This window comes from Suricata suricatta, chromosome 4, assembly GCF_006229205.1.
Source record: "Suricata suricatta isolate VVHF042 chromosome 4, meerkat_22Aug2017_6uvM2_HiC, whole genome shotgun sequence".
Lineage (NCBI taxonomy): Eukaryota > Metazoa > Chordata > Mammalia > Carnivora > Herpestidae > Suricata > Suricata suricatta.
Window position 1 is genome coordinate 158,749,546 of NC_043703.1, and position 24,844 is coordinate 158,774,389.

The 24,844-nt window shown below is 42.4% G+C and overlaps 1 protein-coding gene across 4 annotated transcripts in view; it reads left to right on the forward strand.

Annotated features, from left to right (window-relative positions):
• The first annotated feature begins 461 nt into the window (after window positions 1-461).
• Window positions 462-24,844, forward strand: part of ADAM17 (ADAM metallopeptidase domain 17) — a 51,870-nt gene continuing 27,487 nt past the window's right edge. For 2 of the 4 annotated variants that reach the window (XM_029938322.1, XM_029938323.1), the window contains exons 1-5: window positions 463-728; window positions 12,027-12,159; window positions 18,376-18,506; window positions 19,296-19,384; window positions 23,941-24,109. In XM_029938322.1, coding sequence (XP_029794182.1) covers window positions 632-728; window positions 12,027-12,159; window positions 18,376-18,506; window positions 19,296-19,384; window positions 23,941-24,109 — 619 coding nt within the window. In that variant the 5' untranslated portion in view covers window positions 463-631. Of the gene's footprint in view, window positions 729-12,026; window positions 12,160-18,375; window positions 18,507-19,295; window positions 19,385-23,940; window positions 24,110-24,844 lie in introns of those variants that run through there. The other 2 variants (XM_029938324.1, XM_029938325.1) reach the window with 2 other exon arrangements.

Sequence of the window (24,844 nt, forward strand, 5' to 3'; positions counted from 1 at the left end):
AGCAATTTCGTGGTGGGGTCATCCACCAACCCCCCTCAACCCCCCAACACCGGGCCAGGCGCCCCACAGAGTCGGCTCTGGGCCGCAAGGCGCTATCTATAGCCGTGGAGTGCACAGCGTAAAGGGGATCCTAACCAGACGCGGGACTCAAGAAGACAGCGGCGGCCGGATAGCGAGCTCCCGCCTCGCTCATGGCGGTCACCCGGGGACACAGGCGAGGCCCGGATGGGTCGAGTCAGGCCATCTCGGGCCGCGACCGAGCAGGCGCCGGCCGCACCCCTGGGGGACGGAGGGGGAGGGCGGAGGGGCGGTGAGGGGGCGGGGCGCCGGCACGGGGCGGGGCGAGCTAAGGCCTCCCGGCATGCTGCGCAGCGCCGGGCTTCCGGCTGTGGGAGGTGCGGGGGTCGGGGGCGGCCGGAAGCGGGCTGCACCGCCCTCTCTGAGCAGTGCTTGCACTTCCGGGGATCTCGAGCCGAGCTCTAGAGTCTTCCGGTAGGCGGCGCGGGAGGAGAAAGAGTCTTGAGGGGCCGGGCCGGGCGGATTCCCTTCTCTCCCAATGTGAGCAGTGTCTCGAGTCCCCCGTCAGGCGAAGGCTGCCCGGAGAGGTGGAGCCGGTGGCCGGGCCGGGAACATGAGGCAGTGTCTCCTCTTCCTGACCAGCGTGGTTCCTTTCGTGCTGGCGCCGCGACCTCCGGACGGACCGGGCTTCGGCTCCCCGCAGCGACTCGGTAAAGACCCAGGAGAGTGAGCTTAGGCGCCGGGCGCCTGGAGCGCGCTGCTTTCGGGGAAGAGCGGGGGTGCAGGACCTTTGAGGTGTTTGGGGGCGGGGTACTGGAGGACGGTGGCACGTCCCTAAGTTTTCGGTGCAGGAAGGGGGTGTGGCTCTCGGAGTTCAGGGAAGGTAGGAGGACCGGCGTGTCTCTGTGAATGGGAAAGGGGTACTGGAAGGACCCCCAGCAGTGACGGGGGGCCGGGGAGGGGCTGCCTCCCGAGTTTGTGTTTGGGGGGTGTTTGGGAAAGAGAAGCAAGGGGGTGTTGGCTCGTGTTTGGGGAGGGAGATGTGGGCCGGGTCCCTGCCCTACTGAGGTGTCCCTGCTAAAGCTGGGACTTGGAGGAGGACAGGAGGGCCCCAGAGCCCCACAGCTCTCCCTGACTCTCCAAAGCGACCTAGAATTTCTGCTGGAGGAGGTACTTACGTAGTAATCTGGTTGGAAGGCGGAGACTGGAGAACTCTTGAACTTGGGTTTTTGCGAACTTTTAAGCAGGTGCTTACTTAAATTGTAGCTTATTGGAGGTGCTGGGAGGGGGCGCTTAAACCTACCAAGTCGACTCTTTGATGCTGCGTGAATGCCTTCCTTGCCATTTTAAAACAAAGAAATGATCAGGGATCATCAGTTTGATCAGTTTTGAGCCCAGAAAGTAGAGTTCTTATTTAGATTTTCTGAAGAGATTGGATTTTAAGGATGGACCAACATTAAGGGATGTGAAGTTTGTGTCAACTTACAGTGGCCTAGGGTCTTTCACCTTCCCAGAGTTGACATGTAAGACAGTTTAAGTAGTAATTACATATGGAACCTCGTATGATTTCGCAGTGTGCAAAGTTGATTTTTCATAGTTGTTTTGGTCCCCCAAACCCCACCATGATTCCATGTATAGTGTTGTGACGACTGAGACACCATGTGGGCTTTCTTTATAGCTCATTAAAACCTTCGCATTAGTTTACCTGGCGGTTCTTTCATTTAATGGGAAGAAGTTGTAGTTGACTAAGGGTATTCAAGGTGTTGAGTGTCCTCACCTGAACAGCTGCTTTGTGGTTATCTCAAATTGAAATGGATTACAGGTGAGTTTCTTTTTTTTGTTGTTTTTTTAAAAGATTTTTTAAATGTTTTATTATTTATTTTTGAGAGAAAGAGGGAGACAGCATGAGCAGGGGAGGGTCAGAGAGAAAGAGGGAGACACAGAATAGGAAGACAGGCTCCAGGCTCTGAGCTGTCAGCACAGAGCCTGATGTGGGGCTTGAACTCACCCTGAGCTGAAGTCGGAGGCCCAACCAACTGAGCCACCCAGGCACCCCAGGTGACTTTCTTTAACAAAAGATAAGGGAGCTTGTTAGGAGGGGCTGAGATGTGATAAATCAGTACAAACTGAAGAGAAATTTTGAGGTAGGGGTGGTCAGAATGGAGGGATAGGGTAAGGATCTACTTCATATGGATAAATGTTAATAAAAAGAGCGGGTATTTTGAGATACTAAAGTTATATTTTCACTAATGCAACACAGCTGTTTCACTTTTATATTTTTTATTTAAAATTTTTCTTTATGTCTTTATTTTGAGAGAGAGAGACAGTGTGAGCAGGGGAGGGGCAGAGAGAGAGGGAGACAGAATCTGAAGCAGGCTCCAGGCTCTGAGCTAGCTGTCAGCACAGAGCCCGACGCGGGACTGAAACCCACGAGCTGTGAGATCATGACCTGAGCGGAAGGCAGACACTCAGCCAGCTGAGCCACCCAGGCGCCCCTGTTTCACTTTTATTAACACGCTCTGTTCACAGGTGGAAAATAAGTAGCATGTGGCCCCTAAGGGTACACAGAGTATGAAGGAAAACCTTACTTTCTAGATGAATCCTCTGCAACATTTACAGGTCGTAGAAGTGTGTGTGTGTGTGTGTGTGTGTGTGTGTGTGTTGACTGTGTGCTTTTTGTTTGTGAGGTGGCTCTCACTAGTGCCAGAAAAATGCATAGACTTACCAATTTATTCCCCAAGTGTTAGAAGAGCATGTGCTGTGTGCAGGTATTACTTGTGGCACTGGAAATAGGAAGATCAGGCAATACTCATCTTCAAAAAGCTTTCGCATTAGTGGCGTAGAGAGATTCAAACAGATAATTCCCAAACAACGTGGGGGAGACTGATACAGGGCCTCTTGGCTAGTATTGTTATGAAGAGGCACCGAACCAAGCCTAGGAAGGTTATCGAAAGCTCCCTGTGGGAGGTGGTACTCGAGCCCAGACTTTCAGGTGTAGGTAGGTGAGAGGGAAAATAAGGACACTCCTGGGGGGGGGGGGCACTCAGAGACTGCAGAGTTGAAAGGAACCATAGAGATCATGTTTTAGTTTTTAAAATAAAACAGCAGGAAGGAAAAATGAGTCTCAGGTTTGTGAGGTGTCCCGTTCTCACAATGATAAATATATGCTTTGTGGGCTTGCTTTCTTTTGAAGAATGACACTGTGTGTGTGTGTGTGTGTGTGTGTGTGTGTGTGTGTGTGTGTGTTTGATGACTTAGGATGTGATTAGTCGCTTAACTAAACCTTACTTAACATTATTTAGATCGAACTGGTCAAGATCAAAGAATAGTTTTATAGTTAAAGAGGATGGCTTATGGTAGCTTAATTTTCCTATAGCTGTTACTGTAACCTCAGTATTACTTTTTTTTTTTTTAAGTAAACTCTACCCCCGACATGATGCTCGAACTCACAACCCCAAGATCAAGAGTCGATGCTCTACTGACTGAGCCAGCGAGGTGTCCCTCAGTACTAAATATTGACTAGGGATTTGACAACATTCTTTGAAGGATAGAACTATATCTAGAATCCTGGCTTTTGGCATACCCCATGGTACACCCAAGACGATTTCAATTGAACTGTTATGAATTGCATAATTCAGGAAAATTATGAGTCATGTGAACTTAGTCATGATGATATCTTGTTGAAGTTGCAGCTGGGGTGTACAAGTCTCACTCTGATTTCAAAAGTGTTTTCCTTTTGTGTCACTTTTAATAAAGGAGGATGTAGTGGGTGGAGGGAAAAAATATAGGTCATAGATGAGGGATGAAAGTTTGTATCGGAAACATTTTGAAATTTACCTTGAGGTTATTGGTGTGGGGATTCTCCACGTTGCGTTTCGGTGCTTGTTTCTCACTATTGGCCATTTTGCTCAATAGTTTCACATCTGGCTTCCTCTTTTTTTTTTTCTTTTGAAAAATTTTTACATTTATTTATTTTTGAGAGAGAGAGAGTGAGAGTGTGAGCAGGAAGGGGCAGAGAGAGGAGACACAGAATCCGAAGCAGGCTGCAGGCTCTGAGCAAGCGGTCAGCACAGAGCCCTATGCTGGGCTTGAACCCACAAACCTTGAGATCACGACTGGAACTGAAGTCGGACACTTAACCAACTGAGCCACCAGGCGCCCCTGGCTTCCTCTTTTGATGTTAATTTTGCTTACAGGCTGCATTCCTTTGAAACCGAAACACTTTAACCCCCTAACTGCTCCAAGAGAGACTTAATACCAGTCTGCTTTGAACTAGTCAAAGAGATAAACTGTATTTCATTGGGAGAAGTCCTTTTGGCCTTTGCAGAGTTTCCCAAAACAGTAAGTGTAGATATCTTCTGAGGCTAAGCACGGTTGATTTTTGGGTTCTTTACCATTTTGTATCTGTGAGAGGTGGTGTTTTCAGTTAGAAGTATAATTTAAAGAAAGTCGGAAAAAAGATGGATAGAGGGAAGGAGGACCCGGAGTAGAGAGGAGTTTTACTGAGGTAGGGAAGTGAAGTAAGTCCTTTTTTTTTTTTTTTTTTTTTTTAATATCCCTTAACTTAGTCCTAAAATTAACCAAGGAGATGGGTGTCTCCCTCCCCACACTTTTTTTTCTTTTCTATTCTTTTCTCCCCTCCCCTCCTTTCCCCTCCCCTCCCCCATTCTTCCTCTCCCCTTCCTTCCTCTCCCCTCCCCCATTCTTCCTCTCCCCTTCCTTCCTCTCCCCTCCTCTTTCTTCCCCTCCACTCCCCTCCCTTCCCTTTCCTTCTCTTCCCCTTCCCTTCCTTCCTACATGAGTTGTCAACTTTGACAAGTCTCATCTGCTGCCCTCCTTTCACTTACATTTGACTGTATTCTAATAATTACTAAATATGTATCTCTGACCTCCACTTGTCTGAAGCTCCACACTCATGTATCCAACTCCCTACTTGATATTCCTGTCTCCTTTTCAGAGGGACTTCAAATATAAGTGCAAAATTACTTACCATCTATTTGATGAGGAGAAAGTATTGGATACAGTGTTTAGGAATAGGCCGGGGTGCTGGAAATTGTGGAAGTAGTCTCGTTGTCTAATGTGGATTTGCATCCCTTTCAGCTACAGAGCTGTATGGACTGACGTCGGTTTCCATAGAGGTTCCCTTGGGTTGTGCTGACTTTTATTTGGGCTCAGAGTTTCCAGGTGACTGGTCTTGCTGGAGAATCGTGGCCCTGGTGAAGAGTCCTTGATAAGGAAGCATTGAGACAGCTCATCCTCCGTCACCCCTCACTGGTGTATACCCACAACACTGAGTGTTTAGTTCCCAGACTCTGGGGTCCACTGCCAGGCAGAGAGCAGCGCTCTCCCTTTCTCATCCTTTAGTCCCAGCGAGGGGTTTACCCACATCCAGAGCCTACTTCGCAGTAACCTGGACAGGCCGCTCCCTTCTGCATAATTCGGGGAGTCCTGAAGAGCAATCAGGTCTCCTGTGTCTTCTGCACAAGCAGACGAAATACAGCAGTCCTGCCTTTTTCTTTTCCGTTCTGATACCAGAAGTAGGAGCGTGACTCTCATGTGTCATCTTGGGGCACTCTGTTCTCCACCCAGCAGAACAGTGGTGAGTGGGCAGAGGGCTATGATGGTTCTGCATTATACTTGCAAGTTATGCAGTTTACTGCAAAAAGAAAAGAGAAATTAAGTAAAAAGTCCGCAAATGTTCCCAGACTCTTCTCATACAACACTTGAGTGTTTAAAAGTCGGTTTTATCTTACAAATGTTGGCTCCGGGCTTGATGAAGGAAATATGGGTATAGGTTGTCATTGTGATCAGTCAGTGGCCATAAAAGCTGATCCCAGAGATGAAACAGTTTGGGTGTAAAAGAAGGATGGGGTGGAAGGTTTATCAAATCTATAGGCCACTTCATACCACATGGAGATAACAAGTTTACTGCAAGCCTGAAGCTCCAGTTTTCTCCTCCTTTGAGAACATAGAGAAAGAATGAAGTATCAGCTGCTTTTTACTGCTCATGTCAGTGCTGAAAATTGTACAAACAGATTTGATTGATTTGTCCTCCTAAAATCACTATGTGACTTATCACTAACATAACTGTGACTATATGATAACTGAATGCAGAAAAGTCTTATGTAAAGGAACAGTGTCATTGCAAACTAAGAACCAAGATGCAGTATGGAGCTCCAGAAGCTGTCAGCATCCAGCTGTCCCCTTCTACCATCCCCTCCCCCAAACGTGCTCCTACTCATGTTGTTTATCCCAGTGAATGTGGTGCCACTACCTACCCAGGTACCTACGCCAGAAACCTGGGGGGCTTGGCTGCTTACTAGCCCATTTCCCAGACTCCGGTCTTCCTCTCCTGTAGCCCACTCTTCGCCCTGCAGTCACATTGAGATTTCTTATGGCTGTTGTTTATCTGCAGTCCAGAATCCTTCAGTTAGTTCCACGGCCTTCCTTGACCGAGTTCTGCCTGCCTCCAGCCTCACCCCTCTTCCCATCCTCTGCCATTCTGTACTGCAGCCTCAGTGAGTTGCTTTCATTTCTTTGAGTATTCTGCTCTGTTTCTCATGGCCCTCAACGTATATATGTTAGGCCCTCTACTTAGAACCCTATCCTTTCTTTCTCTTGGTGGACTCATCCTTTTGGTCTTGAGTTCAGTCTGGTTCCCTAGGAAAGCATCCTTGGCTTGCCAGGCAGGAGTCATCCTCCTGCTCTGTCCTTCCAGAACTTCCCACAACTTCCTCTCCCTGGGTACATGACATACTTTATCATCTTTTTAAAAAATTTTTTTTTATTTTTGAGAGGCAGAGTGAGCAGGGGAGGGTCAGAGAGAGGGGGATACAGAATCTGAAGACAGGCTCCAGGTTCCGAGCTAGCTGTCAGCACAGAGCCCAACACAGGACTCGAACCCACCAACCCTGAGATCATGACCTGAGCCACAGTTGGACGCGTAACCGACTGAGCCACCCAGGCGCCCCTCATCTTTCTTTTTGTGTGGTGGTCTCTCCTCCAGTGTCATAATTATATCAGAAATCAATTTTTCTCCATTATATCCCTAGTGTCTGGAAGGTGGGATATTTTCAACAAATGTTGAATAAATGAGTAGGTGGGGTCTGGTGGAAGGGAGGAAAACAGTGCAAAATGTGTGTGCCTGGGTGGGGTGGGGGTGGAAGGGCTACCGAAGCAGTAAGGACACCCAGACAGCGGAGGCCGAGTGAGGGAAACCGGGGCACGCCGAGAAGAGGGGGGAGGGACGGTAGGCGGTGCCTAAATTAGGTAGTACTCTAGTCTGACCTTTTGAATTGCATCTGCTGTTTTCTAATTTTGGGTTTGTAGCCAGCTAAATTGAGGAAAACCTCAGTTGTTTACGGGACTGCTGGAAGAACTTGTAGAAAGCAAGGAAGATGGTCTCATTGTAGAGAGTGCTGGGCAGCCATTGTGGAGTTCGAAGAACGATAATTAAATGGTTTATATTTAAGTTTATTGAGAGATTTGGATATGTATAAAAGATAAACTCTTGGGAAGTGTTTTCAAATTCTGTTGGAAAAGCTGTTGAAAGTTGAGATGGCCAGTGGTGGGAATTTTGGAGGGGAAGTGTGGCGGAGTGCCAGGTGTCTGAGAGGCTTCTTGCTGGTGCAGGGCGGTGAGAGCGGGGTCTCTGCGGGTGAGGGGTCTCTGTGGACGAGGGGCGCGTGCTCACCGGCTCGTTGGGAGTGGTGCCTGGCATCCAGCGTGAGATCTCTACTAATTACAATACGGCAAATTACAGCGGAAACACATTACTTAGGTATTTTAAGGTACTTTCGCAAGCTACATTTTAAAGGTGCGTGTTAGGAAAATATACCTAAACATAACCAGTGATGTTACTCCCCTGCTCTTTCTTCTTTCAAGGCCTATTTTTATACATAGTTAAGATCACGCAATGTGAACAGTTTTTTATAACCTACTCGTTTATTTAATATTATAGTGTACTTTCCCATGTCCTTAAAAACCTATTGTTACCAGCATTTAAAAAAATTTTATTTATTTTTTAATGTTTTTATTTTATTTTTGAGACAGAGAGAGAAAGAGAGAGAGCGTTAGCAGGGGAGGGCCAGAGAGAGAGGGAGACACAGAATCCAAAGATAGGCTCCAGGCTCTGAGCTGGCAGCACAGAGCCGGATGCAGGGCTCAAACCCAGGAACCGTGAGAACGTGACCTGAGCTGAGGTCGGATGCTTAACTGACTGAGCCACCCCGGCGCCCTATTATCAGCATTTTTAATGATTGTAGATTTTCTTGTCATTTTGAAGTGCTATAATTTATGTGTCTCAGTTTATTAATTTACCTTGTTTCTGATTTTTGTTGTTAAAATTAATGGAAGGCTGAACAAGGACCGTCTTTGTGCCTAAAGCTTTATCTTCACTTTGAGCTACTTCCTTGAGCGTAGCTCAGGGGTTCTCAAACCTGAGTGCATCAGCTTCACCTGGAAGGCATGTTAAACAGATCGCTGGGCCTCAACCCAGGGATTTCTGAGTAGGACTGAGAAGAGGCCTGAAAACTGGCCTTTTTAACAAGTTCCTAGGTGGTGCTGCTGGTGTGCGGACCACACTTTGAGAACAACTGGCCCACCTTATTGACAATAACACTATAGTATTGAGGCTAAGTTTCGCAGCCAGTAGGAGTGATTATGATCTTAAATGAAACTGAATTCATGTACCAGCCTGTACCAAGGAAGTTGAAGAACTGTAAAGGATTGTATCAGCATCTCGGCATTGAGCATTTGTGCAATTAGTGCACACAGCGGTGCTGTTTTTTTGCAAGGTTCTATGCTGGGTGTAGTGAAGTAAGAATACTGTGAGTAATAAAACCCAGCTCCCTTTTGGCTGTTTTACAATCTAGGAGATAAGACAAATGTAACACAGAAGTGCTGGAAAAAAGTTATAAACAAAGGGCTACAGAATTCATAGGGAGACAAGGTCGTTTTTGGTTGACATCACAAAGTAGGGGGCTAAGAGGTAGAAGGTCCAAGAAGAGCTAGGCTACTTTTCAGGAGTTTCACAAGTTTGACATCAATAAAGTGTGCGGTTTTCAGCCAGACAAGTCACAGTTCACAGCTTGGTTCTGTGCTGCATTAGCCTTGTGATATTATTCTCCTTGAGTCTGTTTCTTCATCTGTAAATGGGGATGCTACGCCAGGTATGTTGTGTAGATAATTTAATAAAACACCCAGGAAAGTGTCTTGTAGGAAGCACATAGTCGAAAACTGTTGAATAGGGGCATCTGACTGGCTCAGTTGGTAGAGCATGTGATTCTGGATCTTAGGGTCATGAGTTTGAGCCCCACGTTGAGGGTGGAGCCTACTTAAAAAAAATAAAAATTTTTAAATAAATGGTTAGTTTCTTGAAGGTTTCATTGGTACTACTAAATATTATAATGAACAACGCTAAATCACCAACAGCCATCTATTGGAATAAAAGTGATTGATGCCATTTAAAACAGCTTTTCTGTGGATCAAATTTTAAAGGAAATTTTGGTGATGGAAAATCAGTGGTACCCCAAAATCTGGACTTCGCTGCCACTTTATTTAGTCTTATCTTGAGTTAGAGCCTTGAATGGACTTTGATGAAATTTACTCTCGGGACGTCAGGCTGGGTCAGTTGTTAGAGCTTGCGACTCTTGATGTCGGGGTCGTGAGTTTGAGCTCCATGCTGGGCATGGCACCCACTTAAAAAGAAAAGAAAAGAAATTTACTCTCATCACGTAACAGCATGCTTACCTCTTGTTTTCTTCAGGTTTGCCTTATTTAACAGTGAAGCATCTTTCCTTCTTTGACCCCTCTTCTTCAGCTGGCCCTGCCTACTGCCTGTCTTTGCTGTCCTGCTTTAATGCCCGCCCACAGGATTGACATACACTGTGCACTGTGTGTCTCTCCCACACTAAAATGAGTACTGCGGTAGACAAGGACTTTGCTTTATTTAGTGCTGTTTCAGTACTTAGACTAGTGTCTGGCACATAACAGTGAATTAATGAATTGGTGACTGAACCAGTTAATGAATTGGTTGAGGATATTTAGGGGAAGAGGGAAGAGTTTTAGATCAATTCTTTTCAAAGTGGTTTTGTGGGCATATTTAACCTCACTAGCAATATATTTTAAGCTCCTGGTGTTGTATTTTAAGGACATTCTAAGTCCAGTGGAATGATTTTGAATACCATTGCTTCTGTAGTGATATTTGTTGAGAGAAAAGGAAAACATCAGCTCAGATATTTTTAGACAACTCCTACAGACTTCAGTCACCAAAATGGTCTTCCAAAACTTTTCCTGATTTTGGAAGAAGTAGCAGAGCTGATGATGAAAAGTGACTTACTTGGGTATCATATACTTTATAGTGTTTACTCTTGCTCTGTACCGCATTGCATATTTGCTTTTCTTGGGTTCCAAATCAGTCTGGTAAAATAATTAACGTTGGCTTTTTTCTCCCCCCCCAGAGAATAGTTTGGTCATATCACTTCTACTTCCACATGTCCAGTGGATTGAGCATTCTGCTGCGTCTGTTGAAGGCAGCAGTGACGGGGATATTGCCTGTTTATTGCTCTTTAATTAGGAATATGTAATTTTTCTGTAGAAGATTTACTTTCGGTTTGCTCAGGCCCTTAATACGTTTGTTGCTCTTTCGTACTACATGTCAATTGCTAAGGAATTGATACAGCCTTGGTTAGCAGTGGTCAGGTTGAGCTGGGCACCATCATCTTAGAAATACTAAGCCGACAAGGCAGAAATGCCTTTAATTTAGAAGTTAGCTGGTGTATAACATGATACTCTTTGAGATATCAGTTATTAGCTAGTACGAATATGAACTCATGTTCAGATTTCCCTAATTATCATAAGTATCTTTCCACATTGATTTGTTTGACTTAGGATACAAAAATGTCAGGGTGCCTGGGCTGGCTCAGTCGGTAGAGCATGTGACTCTTGATCTTGGGGTTGTGAGGTTAAGCCCCACATTGGGTGGAGAGATTACTTAAAAATAAAATCTTAAAAAAAAAAAAAAGGCTCACACATTGGCTTGCTTGTCGTATTCTTGTCTTGTTCACTTTATCTGTGGGAGATACATTCCAAGACCCCTCCAGTGGATGCCTGAAACTGTGCATAGTACCAAGCCCTGTGATATATTGTGATTTTTTCCTGTATGACTTACTTATCATGAAGTTTCATTTATAAATTAGGCAGAGTAAGAGATTAACAACAGTCATAATAAAATAGAACAATTATAACATTATACCATAATAAAAGTTAGGTGAATGTGGTCTCTCCCAAAATCTTTAGCTTTTTAATTAAAATTTATTATTTTTTTTAAAGTAAGCTCTATGCCCAGCCTGGGGCTTTAACTCACACCTTCAAGATCGAGTCGCCTGATCTCCCACCTGAGCCAGTCGGGCACCCCTCCTAGAGTCTTATTTTACTGAACTTACCCTTCTTGTGGTGAGAGGAGAGAGAAGCTGCATGCACGTTAAGTTGCACTAAGGTGAACGATGCAGGCCTTTTGACCTAGTTGTCAGGCTGCTGTGTGGTGACCTTCTGGGGGCAGGTCAGGAGGATCGTCTGCTTCCGGACGGCAGCTGGCCACGGGCAACTGAAGTCTCAGTCTCGGAACTGGAAGCCTCAGATAAGGGAGGACTGTAGGTCTCCACCTCCCTTCTTTCCCACGCCGTTTATTTCACAAAGAAATTGGGTCATTTGTTCTGTAGGAATTCTGACATTCTGGGTGTGGCTGATTGCTTCCCAAGGTTGTTAGTTAATTAGGCAATCTAATCCCTTTATGTCTTAAAAACTGGAAGTTAGGTTTTGATTAAATTCAGGTTCAGTTTGTATTTTTTGCCTTTTAATTATTATTATTTTGGTAAAAATGCTTCATAGGTTGTGCTTAGCACTTCACAGCGCGTCAGAAAGAGTTTGTTGTCAGAACTTGTCATTTTAGTGATGGTACAGTTGATGAGTAAGTTTAGATGTTAATAACCTTTTTACCTTTATTTCAGAAAAGCTTGATTCTTTACTCTCAGACTACGATATCCTCTCTTTGTCCAGTATCCAGCAGCACTCAGTAAGAAAACGGGATCTACAAGCCTCAACGCATTTAGAAACACTACTAACTTTTTCAGCCTTGAAAAGGTAATTTGAATTATTTATGGAAAAATACTGGGGCAACGCGGGACTTCATTTGCCAAAAGTAGAAAACCAAGGGTGTTTACTGAGGTCATGAGAAGTTTTAAAGATTTTAAAGATTTGTCATTGATATAATTATAGTCAGTTATGATTCTCAACACTGCTTATTCTAAAATTCATAGTGATGATTATTAAAAACCAGCAAATGGGTATTCCAAAGGTATTAATGAGGGTAATAGTGTTTATGGGATGGATTCTAAGAAAGGATTTTGATTAATGGAATGATTTATAATACCTTAAATATTTTGTGCTACTTTAGAACCATCAGCTGTGTACTAAATATTGTCTTTATTTTATATGTGAAGATACTAAAGTTTAGAGGTAAAGGATTTGTTCAGGACCCCACAGCCTAGTGGTAAGCTGGATGTAGAATTCAGTGCTCTGTGCATATTGAACTCCTTTTACGTTGCAGCATAAATTGATAGATTGGATTCCTCTTACATTGTAGCATAAATTGGGCAGTAATTTTACTTTCTCTTGTGTTTTTCAGATATAAATCTGTTAGATAATCGCAGGCCTCTTTCTAAAGTCTTTTTAGGGAGCTTTACTAATATCAGAACAAACACTGAGAGAATATAAATGGACTGAATCATTCTATATTCATAGGTTAGGCCTTTCCTCACAAATATTAAAAATAATTTTTTTAATGTTTTAATTTTGAGAGACGGGACGAGTGGGGGAGGGGCAGAGAGAGAGGGAGACGCAGCATCTAAAGCAGGATCCAGGGTCTGAGCTGTCAGCACAGAGCCCGACAACATGGGGCTAGAACTCATGAACTGCAAGATGATGACCTGAGCTGACGTCAGATGCTCAACCAACTAAGCCGCCCAGGCGCACCCCCCCCCCAAATATTTTAAAAAAGGAAATACATACACCTGTTTAGAAAGCAGACTATGAAGGGTGTAAGAAGTTTTCACTTCCTCCTCAAACTTCCCAGATCCAGAGAGGTTTCCTGTATAAACATCTAAAAGATTTTAATGCATACTTTTTGCCTATAGATCTGTAAACATGTAGGTAATAGAGATAAGTAGATTTACCTCATTTTTTTTTAAAGATTCTCTCTTTTTTTTTTTTTAAACATTTATTTATTTTTGAGAGACAGAGAGAGACAGCACGAGCAGGGGAGGGTCAGAGAGAGAGGGAGACAATGAATCCGAAGCAGGCTCCAGACTCTGAGCTTGTCAGCACAGAGCCCGACGTGGGGCTCGAACCCACAAACTGAGAGATCGTGACCAGAGCTGAAGCCAGACACTCGACTGACTGAGCCACCCAGGCACCCCAGATTTACCTCATTTTTAACAGCTGCAGAATATGCCCACTGCATAGAATTGTGACTTTATTGGCTAGTAACCTACAGATATGTTTAACCAAAGTGATTTTTTTCTATAGCGAATAATGTAATAAATATCTGTGTGAATATACCTTGCCTAAGTATTTTTATGGGCTACATTCCTGCAAGGAGAATAGGTCAAAGATATATATACTATAAATGTTTACTGATAGTACCATATTTCTTTCCAGCCCAGTTTATTTTTATAGCAGCAGTATATGAGTTTACCCATTTCCAATAAGGTTTTATGAGCCTTTACTTTTTGTCCCTTTGAAAGAGAATGGTATCTCATAGTTGTTTTGATTTTCATTTTTTTGTGTGTGTGAAATAGAGCATCTTTTCATGTGTAAGTCATTTGTTTTTCTGTGTCTACCTTTTCGTATCCTTTTACCATTTTTCTGTTGCATTAATTCTTTTGGCTACTGAATCAGGTCCTGCTTAACATATTTATCATTTATCAATGTGTAACTGATGTTTTATGCAAATATATTTTACAGTGCCTTTTTGTTTTTCCTAGTTATTGTCATCATCCTTAGATTATTTTTGAATAATTTTTCTTTTAAGAGTTCATGTCAAAATATTGCAATATTGGTGATAGAGCTTCCAGACCTGTAGCAAATTTGAGCAGAATGGTGGTAATAATAGTTATAGTTTATCAGTTGCTTATTTTGTGTAATGTACTTTAGTAGGCACTTTGCTTATCTCTGATTCTCACTGTACTCCACAAAGATATTTTTGTTAATCTCCAGAAAAAAAAATTGAGACTCAGAGAGGTTGGGTAAACTGCCCAAGGTCATTCAGCCAGTAAGTGGGAGAAAAAGGATTTGATTACATGCCTATGTTTTTGCTACTCCGCTAGTGGAGATGTTGGGGAAGGAGTGGGTGGAGTAGTAAGAGATGAATAGGAGCGAAGGATGAGGGGAAAACGGCACAATAAGAAAGTCAAAATTTAGCTTTCTAGGTTTTTTTTAATAAGTTAGGTTTGAGGTACCTCACAGAATCTTTTCTATAGGGGAAAATACTCCTGTCCCCTTACATATTCTTCCGTGTTTCATAAATGTCATTGATTCAGTAAGAAAATGTTCAGTATCTACCTATTATCTTCTCTCTGTGTAAGGCAGCAGAGAAATTTGTAACTTAGTTTACAGAGTTTCCATCTCAAATGTTTAAATGGAAATGTATCTAACAATGTATGATTACTTTGGACCAGGTACTTTAAAATAGTTGATTTCAGGGGCACCTGGGTGGCTCAGTTGGTTAAGCGTCCAATTTCAGCCCAGATCATGATCTCACAGTTCATGAGTTCAAGGCCCACATTGGGCTGTGTGCTAACAGCATGGAGCCTGGAGCCTGCTTTGGATTCTTTGTCTCCCTCTCTCTCTCTGCTCCTTCCCCACTCATGCTCGTGCTCTCTTTCTCTCAAAAATAAACATTAAAAAAAATAAAATAAATAGTTGATTTCATTTAACCCTGAAAACTATTCAGTTAGTGGGTGGTATTATTTTCATTTGTAGATGAAGATACTTAGGTTAACAATTTATGGTCAAGATCAAGCATGGAGTAAGGGGTGGAGACAGAATTTGAACTAGGTTGTCAGATTCCAAAGCCCACACCCTTTCCTTTCTGTTACACTGTGTTGTTAAAAAAAAAAAAAAAAATTTAGGGTGTTTGAAATGATCAGCTTATATAGGGCTGAACTTACCAATGTGCAGTTACTCATTACTTGATGGTGATGGTAAATGATTAGATTTCTGGGTTTAGATGGTAAAAGGCAGAGTAATTTAAACCAAGATCATAAAACTAAATGTGTATATGAGTATTATATTAGCAGTTGTAAAGACCCACTGATAAATTGTAAGAGGAGTTAAAAAATAATTTTATGGGGGCGCCTGAGTGACTCGGTTAAGCGTCTGACTTCAGCTCAGGTCATGATCTCATGGATGGTGGTTTTGAGCCCTGCATCGGGCTCTGTGCTGACAGCTCAGAGCCTGGAGCCTGCTTCGGATTCTGTGTCTCCCTCTCTCTCTGAATCTCCTCATTCATGCTCTGTCTCACTCTATCTCTCAAAAAATAAATATATGTAAAAATTTTTTTAAAGTAATTTTATGAAGAAAAACAGTTTGAAATTTGCCTGTTTCATAAATCAAAAACATTATTATTTTAAAGTAATGAAACAATTAAAAATATTGTTTTGTTTTTATATTTATTTTTTCTAATGTTTATTTTTGGGGGGGAGAGAGAGAAAGAGAGAGAGAGACAGGGTGAGAGTGGGGGAGGACAGAGAGTCAGAGACACAGAATCTGAAGCAGGCTCCAGGCTCTGAGCTGTCAGCATAGAGTCCGACATGGGGCTCGAGCTGTGAGATCATGATCTGAGCTGAAGGCAGATGCTTAACTGACTGAGCCACCTGGGTGTACTTGTTTTAAAACTTTTTGATAATGTAACACTTAAAAAGATTTAGGTATTTGTTCCTCTTAAAAGTGCAATATCCCCAGTTACTTGAAGGGGGCTAGAACTGATAAAGAAATGGAAGTGATTGTATCCAGCTAAATGGACCATTGAAAATAGATACAAGGTACAGACTTCCAGGTATAGATAAGTCCGGAGATGTAATGCACAGCGTGGTGACAGTAATTAATATTGCACATATGAAAGTTGCTAAGAGAGTGGGTCTTAAAAGTTCTCATCATAAGAAAAAGATTTGTAACTCTGTGAGGTGACATATTTAATTAGTCGTTGTATAATCTCTACAGAAAAAGATAGGAAAATACTGTTAGTTCAAGTGGATTAATACTAGTTTGTAGTTACCGTAAATCCTTACAACTGAGAGAAATGAAACTGCTGAAGGACGTCTCTACGTGATTTCACATAATTTGGGAGGATAAAGCAGAATATAAACTCTGACTGACCTGTCCTGTCAGAGATTTTATAGCTCAGAGGTGAAGACTGGAAGGTCAGAAAACAGCTTTACCATTTCTTGGTCCTTGTCTTTACAGGAGAGCAGATTTTTAATGCAGGAAACAAAGAGTGCAAGTCCAGTGATTTTTTTTTTTCTGGAAAGAACATTTAATAAAAGTAATATTGAGACTGCTAGAGGGCTCTGAAACTAAATAATAAGTCATTTACAATCGGATGCTTTTCCTTTCAGAGTCCTCAGCATAATGGCCGGGCAGAGATCGTAGCTGTGAATGTGTGGGAAGATATGTTTTAGGATAATAGAAAATTTTCCAAGGATTTCTGAAATAATGTCCTGTTATTCTCCCTGTGACCATTAAAAAGCCACAAGCAAACTAAAATTACTTTGTTATGCATAAAAAGTTAAAAATATTTGTTGCCATGGTGACAGTCCCAGCCTAGCTTCTTTGTGGCAGTTCAGACTTAGGCCTGCCCACAGGGAATTAACATTTCGTGGTTTTAACCCACACCTGACAACATTTATTCCTGTGGTTGAGATGAATCGCATCTTTATCTTTTGTGGGCACGCTGAAAGGGTAAATAATAATTGGAAAATTCTTGCTCACCACACCCAGATTTTATGTCAAGACGGAAACTGGTAGAAAACAAAAGAATATTAAGCCAGCTAAGGAACTGGTGTATGTATTTTAATGTCTGTGTTGGATACCTTATATTTACTTTCCTGATAGTAATTGTGGATTCTCTTTAGAAGGAGGGAAAAAAGCCAGAGTGTTTATAAATATAGCAAGTAGCATTTAATAATTTTGCATAGCAATGAGACCAGCTTGATGGCTAGAGGCAGCGTGGTCCAGGCTTCTGAAGTAAACCAAGTTCAGTGTCCAGTCTCCTCCATTGCTGGCTACGTAGCCTTGAGGTGTTGATGAACCTCCAGCCTCAGTTTCTGCTGTGTGAAGTGGAGATAGGACAAAGAAAGCATGTGGTGCTGAGTAGGTGTTCAATAAATGGCATCTAATAATATCAGTCTTTGATACATTTTTTTCTGACAGGCAGGATTAAGTTAAACAATCCACATGTGTGTTTCTGTACTCTTAAAGTTTTTTTAAACGTTTATTTATTTTTGAGAGACAGAGCATGAGCAGGGGAGGGGCAGGGAGAGACACACAGAATCCGAAGCAGGCTCCAGGCTCTGAGCTGTCGGCACAGGGCCTCACCAGCAAGGGGCTCAAACCCACAAACCGTGGGGTCATGACCTGAGCTGAAGTCAGGCGCCCCTTGTTTGCCAAATTCTTACAGTTAAAGAACTTAGTCTGGGTTTTTCTCCGTCCACGCGCTAAGATTACGTGTGGTGTGTGTGCCTGTTAACCTGTGATGTCCGTGGGGAGAACACTTTGCATTAAGGCGGTTGACCGATCGGGCCGGGCTGGCTCTGTGCACCGCCCGCTCCGTGCAGCGGCCTGGTATTGCAGTCCTCCGGGAACGGCGCGCTCCTGTGGGGGACCACGGCACCACGACAGAGGAGGCCGTGGTGGTGTCGTCTTCCCTTTTACGCCCTTTACTTTTCGGCTTACATACTCCTTTTTAGAAATCGCTTTTCTCCATCTCACTCGCCGCACCTTCTATCTCAGCTCGGACTGCGTGTGTGTGCGTGCTGTCTCTCTATGTGTCTCGCTCTCTCTGAAAATAAAACATAAAATAAAAAAAGTCTTAAAAAAAAAAGAAATTAGTCTGTCTTTATTGGGATACAACACTAAGGACCTAGTAAAATAGTCGTTATAACTTGCATAGTCATTTATTAATGTCAATTCTCTTGACAGTTTTCTTTTTTTTAGAGAAACTTTAATTTCTTGTCTTAGAGTAAAATTTTATGTGAAAATTATGTGTGCTTTGAGTAAAATATGGATGCATTCTCTCTTTAGGCATTTTAAATTATACTTGACCTCAAGTACTGAACGCTTTTCCCAGAATTTCAAGGTCGTGGTGGTAGATGGTAAAGATGAGCGCGAGTACGCCGTCAGGTGGCAGGACTTCTTCAGCGGACACGTGGTCGGTTAGTGTGGAGCCTGCTCGTTTGCGCTTGCGTCTGGGGCCTCAGGGGTCTGGGTCCCGTTCGAAAGCCTGTCCTTTTTTGGCGGGAGGAAGAAGGGGTGTGAAAGAAGAGCCATTCTTTGTTGTATTTGAGGCATGTAAGTTTGAAAGCGGGAACATTCAGACAGGAAGAAGTGCGTATTATCCAGCACATGTACTGTCTATTTAAATGATTCAGATGAATTTCCTCTCAAGTGAAAAGAATTTACCCTCCTCTTGTCTCCAGGAAAGGATTGTAGGCTTCTCTTTCGAGATGTTAAATAGGGAAGCTAGAAGATAAAATAATTGACTTTACGATCCTGTTAAGTATTTATTTAAGACAATATATCAAACAAGCAATTGTGGTTTAGTTCTGAAATTTCCTGTGCAGAAAAAGAAACACATTAAAATTTGCAAATAGTGCAGTTCAAGTCCTGTATATTCCAGATCATGCTTTCTGCCTCCCCTTAGTTCTTCCTCAACCAGAAGTAGGTAATGCTACACATTTGTTTTTGGTTTTGTTCTGTAACACACTCTAGATAATTCTCACAGGATGAGGGAAAGAGAAAGGTTTTAAATGAGTTGAGGCTACTCTTTCGGAGTGTGAGTACCTTGCTGCTCGCTGGGGCCCGTGTTCCTTTGGTATAGATTTCTACAGTCCCTAGGCAGGTTCCACTCTGATGAAGGGCTTGGCTGGGTTTTATTGACAGTAGTGCATAGTTTATTTTTCGATAGAAGTATTTCTTAATGACGGAATTTTTTTTCTCACAAGGTGAGCCTGACTCTAGGGTCCTAGCCCACATAGGAGATGATGATGTGACAATAAGAATCAACACGGACAGAGCAGAATATAACATAGAGGTAAGTCTGCGCGGGAATTGTTTTTGGAGGGGAGCTGATATCAAAACCTGTTTCTCAAAGACAAAGGTTTGGGGTGCCTGGGTGGCTCAGTCTGTTAAGTGTCTCTGACTCTTGATTTTAGCTCAGGGTATCACCTCACAGTTTATAAATTCAAGCCCTGTGTTGGAATCTGTGCTGATAATGCAGAACCTGCTTAGGATTCCCTCTCTCCCTCTCCCCGTCTCTCCTTCTCTCACTCTTTCCTTCTCCCTCCCCCCTTCCCTTGCTTGTGCTCATGCTCTCTCCCTCTCAAAATAAAGAAATAAACTGGAAAAAAAAAAAAGACAAAGGACTTTATTATACTTACTTTTCTCTTGTATTTAAAGTTTTTACCAGTGAAGTAAATGATTATGATTTTTTTATAGTAAAGAAGGTAATAGTTTTTACATGTCTGAGAGGCTGTCATAATTTGCATCCTATATTTCTTTTTTATTTTAATTTTTTTTTGTTTGAGAGAGCGTGGGTGCATATGCATATGGGGGAGGGGCAGAGAAAGAGAGAGAGGAGGAGGACAGGGGATCTGAAAAGGGCTGTGTGCTGACAGCAAGAGCCCTATGTGGGGCTCGAACTCATGAGCCATGAAGTCATGACCTGAGCCAAACTGACTGAGCCACCCAGGTGCCCCCTTTTATTTTTTTAAGTTTTATTTAGGGGTACCTGGGTGGCTCAGTTGGTTAAGCATCCCACTCTGATTTTGGCTCAGGTCATGATGTCGTGGTCACGGGATCTAGCCCCACGTTGGAGCCTGCTTGGGATTCTCTCTCTCCCTCTTTCTCTGCCCTCCCCCCACTCATGGAGGCGTGCGCATGCACTCTCTCTCTCTGTAAATAATTAAATAAAAATAAAAGAAAAAATTTATTTTGAGAGAGAGAAAAAGCATAAGTGGGGCAGCAGGAAGAAAATCCCAAGCAGACTCTGCACTGACAGTGCAGGGCTCAAACTCCCGAGCCTCCAGATCATGGCCTGAGCCAATATCGAGAGTCAGGTGGTTAACCGATTGAGCCACCCAGGCGCCACTGATTTTTATACTCCTTATTACATAATTCTTATCTGCACTTACCATGATATAAACATTCTGTATTGAAATCTTAAACGTAAGAGTAAACAGGAAAATGTGTATATCTTATTTTTAACACTTCACCATTAAACATTTTAAGGCATCACTAATTTTATCACCAAAGCTGGCTATTTATGTAAATAAGGCTAGGTTAAACTTTAATCTTAAGATGGTTTTTTGGGGTTCCTGGATGGCCTAACTGGTTAATCATCTGACCCTTGGTTTTGGCTCAGGCTGTGATCTCCCAGTTCTTAAGATCCGCACTAGGTCTGTTCTGGCAGCGCCGAGCCTGCTTGGGATTGTCTCTCTTCCCCCCTTTCTGCCCTTTCCAACTTGCGCATACACCCCTGCACATGCACATAGTCTCTCTTCCTTTCTAAATAATAAACATTGAAAAGAAATTAAGATGATTTTTTTCCTGCCCCCTTTTTGCTTTAAAAATGTTCATATTTACAGAAGTATTTTGTAGATCCCCTGTGACCTTTCTTGGCAGCTTACTACCATGTTTGCTTTATTGTCCTTTTTTTTCCTCAAAGGGAAAATAAGTTTCAGGCATCATGACCCTTCGCCCCTAAATGCTTCAGTGTGCGCCTCATAACTCGAAAGGCACTTTCTACACCGCCACAGTAAAAATAACACACCTGCGAAAGTGACAGTAATTCTGTCACGTTATCTAATCACATAGTCACAATCCCCAGTCATCCTCCAGATCTCCTTCAGAGATATTTTCGCCCCGATTAAGGGTCCAGTTAAGGTTCTTGCCTCTTAATTCATTGTTCATCAGTTGACTTTTTCTGGCAACTTGTTGATTATGGTGATAATAGGATTTGCTTCTATTAATAGTAAGTACTTTATCTCGAAATCTTAATATACAACTGGATTCATTAATTTATGTTATCTTTAAGATCATCGTTGTACTTTACCTAAGGAAAAAAATTATGTCCAGATAAGTTACTGTTTGAAGGCGCGTAATAGGAGTACAGTTGAGGTTTGGACCCTGATATCATCACCCTGACCCCAAAGCCCGCTATCTTTTTCTGTGTTGGACTGGCTATATTAGGAAACTCTTACTATGAATTTAGAGATGTTTGATCCGGAAGAGAACATTTTTCTCTTTTCCTATTCGTAGTCCAAATGACAGTCTCTACAACCAAGGAGTTGGTTAGGTAACTTTTTGAGGTTTCTGCTAGCCCTATGGTTCATTGTCTCTTTCTTTCTTCCTTTTTAAATTTTATTTTAGACAGCGTGAGCAAGGGAAAGGAGCAGAGGGGGAGAGAGAGAATTTTAAGCAGGCCCCACACTCAGCTTGGAGCTGACATGGGGCTTGATCCTGCAACCCTGGGATCATGACCTGAGCTGAAATCAAGTTGGACACTAAACCGACTGAGCCACCCAGGAACCCCGTTGGCTTGTTGTTTCTTACATCTGCTTCATACGTGAATTATGAAAGAGGGTACACACACACACACACACACACACACACACACACGACCATTGAGCAACATGGATTTCAACTGCATGGGTCCAATATATGCAGGTCTTTTTCAATAAATATATTAGAAGATTTTTTGGAGATTTGCACAAGTTTGAAAACACAGATGAACCATGTGGCCTAGAAATACTGAAAAAGTTAAGGGAAAGTTAGATATTGTAAGAATATAGTACAAAATACAGGTAATGTACAAAATATGTGAATCAGCTGTTACGCTGTTGGTGAGGCTTCTGGTCAAGAGTAGGCTGTTAGTATTTGTTTTGGGGGCATCAGAAGTTACCTGTGGTGGATTTTCAATTGCATGGGGGGGGTCAGTGTTCCTAACCCCTGCATTGGTCTAGAGTCTATGTCTAACAGCTTTATTGAGATAAGATTCACATTTTATAGGGTTCACACATTGAAAGCATGTACTTCATTGGCTTTTAGTGTACCGTGGAGTTATGCAGTCATCACCTCGCAAAACAATCTTAGCACATTGTCATCACCTCCGAGAGCAACACCGTGTTTCTTAGCAGCCCACCACCTTGGTCCCCACCTTCCCTAGACCTAGAAACCACTAATCTCATTGGATTTGGTTGGTCATTCATGTAAATGGAATCACAGGATGTGATCTTTTGTGATTAGCTTTTCTCACTTAGGATGGTTTTTATTTTTTTAAATTTTTTATTATTTTTAAAAAATTTATTTATTTGAAAGAGCACGAGTCAGGGGAGGGGCAGAGAAAGAGAGAGTCCCAAACAGTCAGCACAGAGCCCCGTGTGGGCTGGAACCACGAACTATAAGGTCATGACTTGGCCGGAAGTCAGATGCTTACCTCACTGAGCCGCCCAGGCGCCTCACTTAGAGTGTCTTCAGGCTCACCCGTGTGGTAGTTTGTGTCAGCACTTCATTTCTTCTCATCGCCAAGTATAGTATATTTTCTGGATATGTCCCGTTGTGCTTATTCATTCATCAGTTGGACATTTGGGTTGTTTTCATTGTTTTGGGTCTTATGATTAATGCTGTTAGGGACTTTTGTGAGCAAAAGTTTTTGTGTGGGTATGTATATATTTTCAGTTCTCTTGGTTTATAGTAGGAGTGGAGTTTCTGGGTCATATGGTATCTTTATTTTTAACCTTTTGAGGAACTGCCAGACTGTCTTCCTGAGCGGTTGCACTTTACATGCACCGCTTTCCGTTCCACAGTATGTGAGGCTTCCGACTTCTCCACATCCTCACCAGCACTTGTTACCTGTCTTTGATTCCAGCCATCCTAGTGGATGTGAGTCGTGTTCTTATGGTTTGGATTTTCACTTCCGTGATGGGTGTGTGTGTGTGTGTGTGTGTGTGTGTGTGTAAAATGCCATTCTTGGGCTTTCCTCACAAACTGACTAGTTTGATGAGGCCAATATCCTTACAGGAACTTTGTTCTTGCCTTGGGCAACTTTTCAAGTGTGTTCGTTCTGATCCTCTGTGACCTTGCAATAGGAGAAGCAGAGATTCTTTAGAAACTGTTTTCCTTTGAAAGCGATAATAAGTTGTAGGCACATCACCGTGAGGTTTCAGTCTTTTCTGCTGTGTGCAAAACCTTCATGGCACAAAGATGCCAAGGAAGCCGGAATGAGGACACGACGGCCCGTCTCCCTCTCCTGGTGGAGCAGGCGTGGTGTGCAGCGGGCGCTACATAAGTGTTGTTCAGTGATTGGGAAAGGTTACGTATTTTCTCTTCTGGAGCTTCTAAAAGGTTTCATAACTTGTACAAAATGCTTTTTTCACATACACATAAAATTGAAGAGTGAATAATCCGTGTGTTTATTTACCAGCATAGAAACTCTGAGAAAAATCAAAATGATTTATTTTTGATTAAATGACTAATCAGTTTACTTAACCTGGAAATCAATGTAATCTAGAAACAAAGGATGTTTTTAAGAATTTAGTGTTGAAGTATTCTTATATTTTGCATCTCAATTATGTATGTTTTCTATTTTAGCCACTTTGGAGACTAATTAATGATACTAAAGACAAAAGAATGTTAGTTTATAAATCTGAAGATATCAAGAATATTTCACGTCTGCAGTCTCCAAAAGTGTGTGGTTATATAAAAGCAGATAATGAAGAGTTGTTTCCCAAAGGGCTACTGGACAGAGAGCCTCCTGGTGGTAAGACTCGGAAAGTATATTTCACATACGCAGGCATGATGTCTGTCTTCAGTAGGGGTGATTGTTAATTGAAGAGGGGAGACTATTAAGTAATTATAATATTTGACTTGAAAATAGAGTTTTATTCAGAAATTTAATTCCTTTGGCTATAATGTAAGAATTGAAAACACTAGAAAATAATGGAACAATAAAGATTGGAAAAAGAGTACAGAAAGGGGAAATCGAATAATCTGAGAGGATTTTTTTTTAACTTTTTTTTTTAATGTTTTATTTATTTTGATACAAAGAGAGACAGAGCATGAGAGGGGGAGGGGCAGAGAGAGAGAAGGAAACACAGAACCAGAAGCAGGCTCCAGGCTCTGAGCTAGCTGTCAGCACAGAGCCTGATGCGGGGCTCGAACCCACGAATGTGAGATCTGACCTGAGCCGAAGTCGGAGGCTTAACCGACTGAGCCACCCAGGTGCCCCAAGAGGATTTTTTTTAATATTAAAGAAGAATTGATCAAATATATAATGTTTAAGTGGGTGTGGAGAGGAAGGAAAGTTCTTTTATTTGGAGTATTTAGAAATGAGAAAACAATGCCATCGAGAACAATTTTTAGATAAGTTTATAAGAAATTAGTTGTAACCACGAGAGGTCGGTACTTTTCAGACCCCTGAAGGTTGTCAGTCTTGGGACACTTCAGAGTCATTTAAAAAGAAAACCATCTTGGAGAAATACTCTACTGTCCTCAG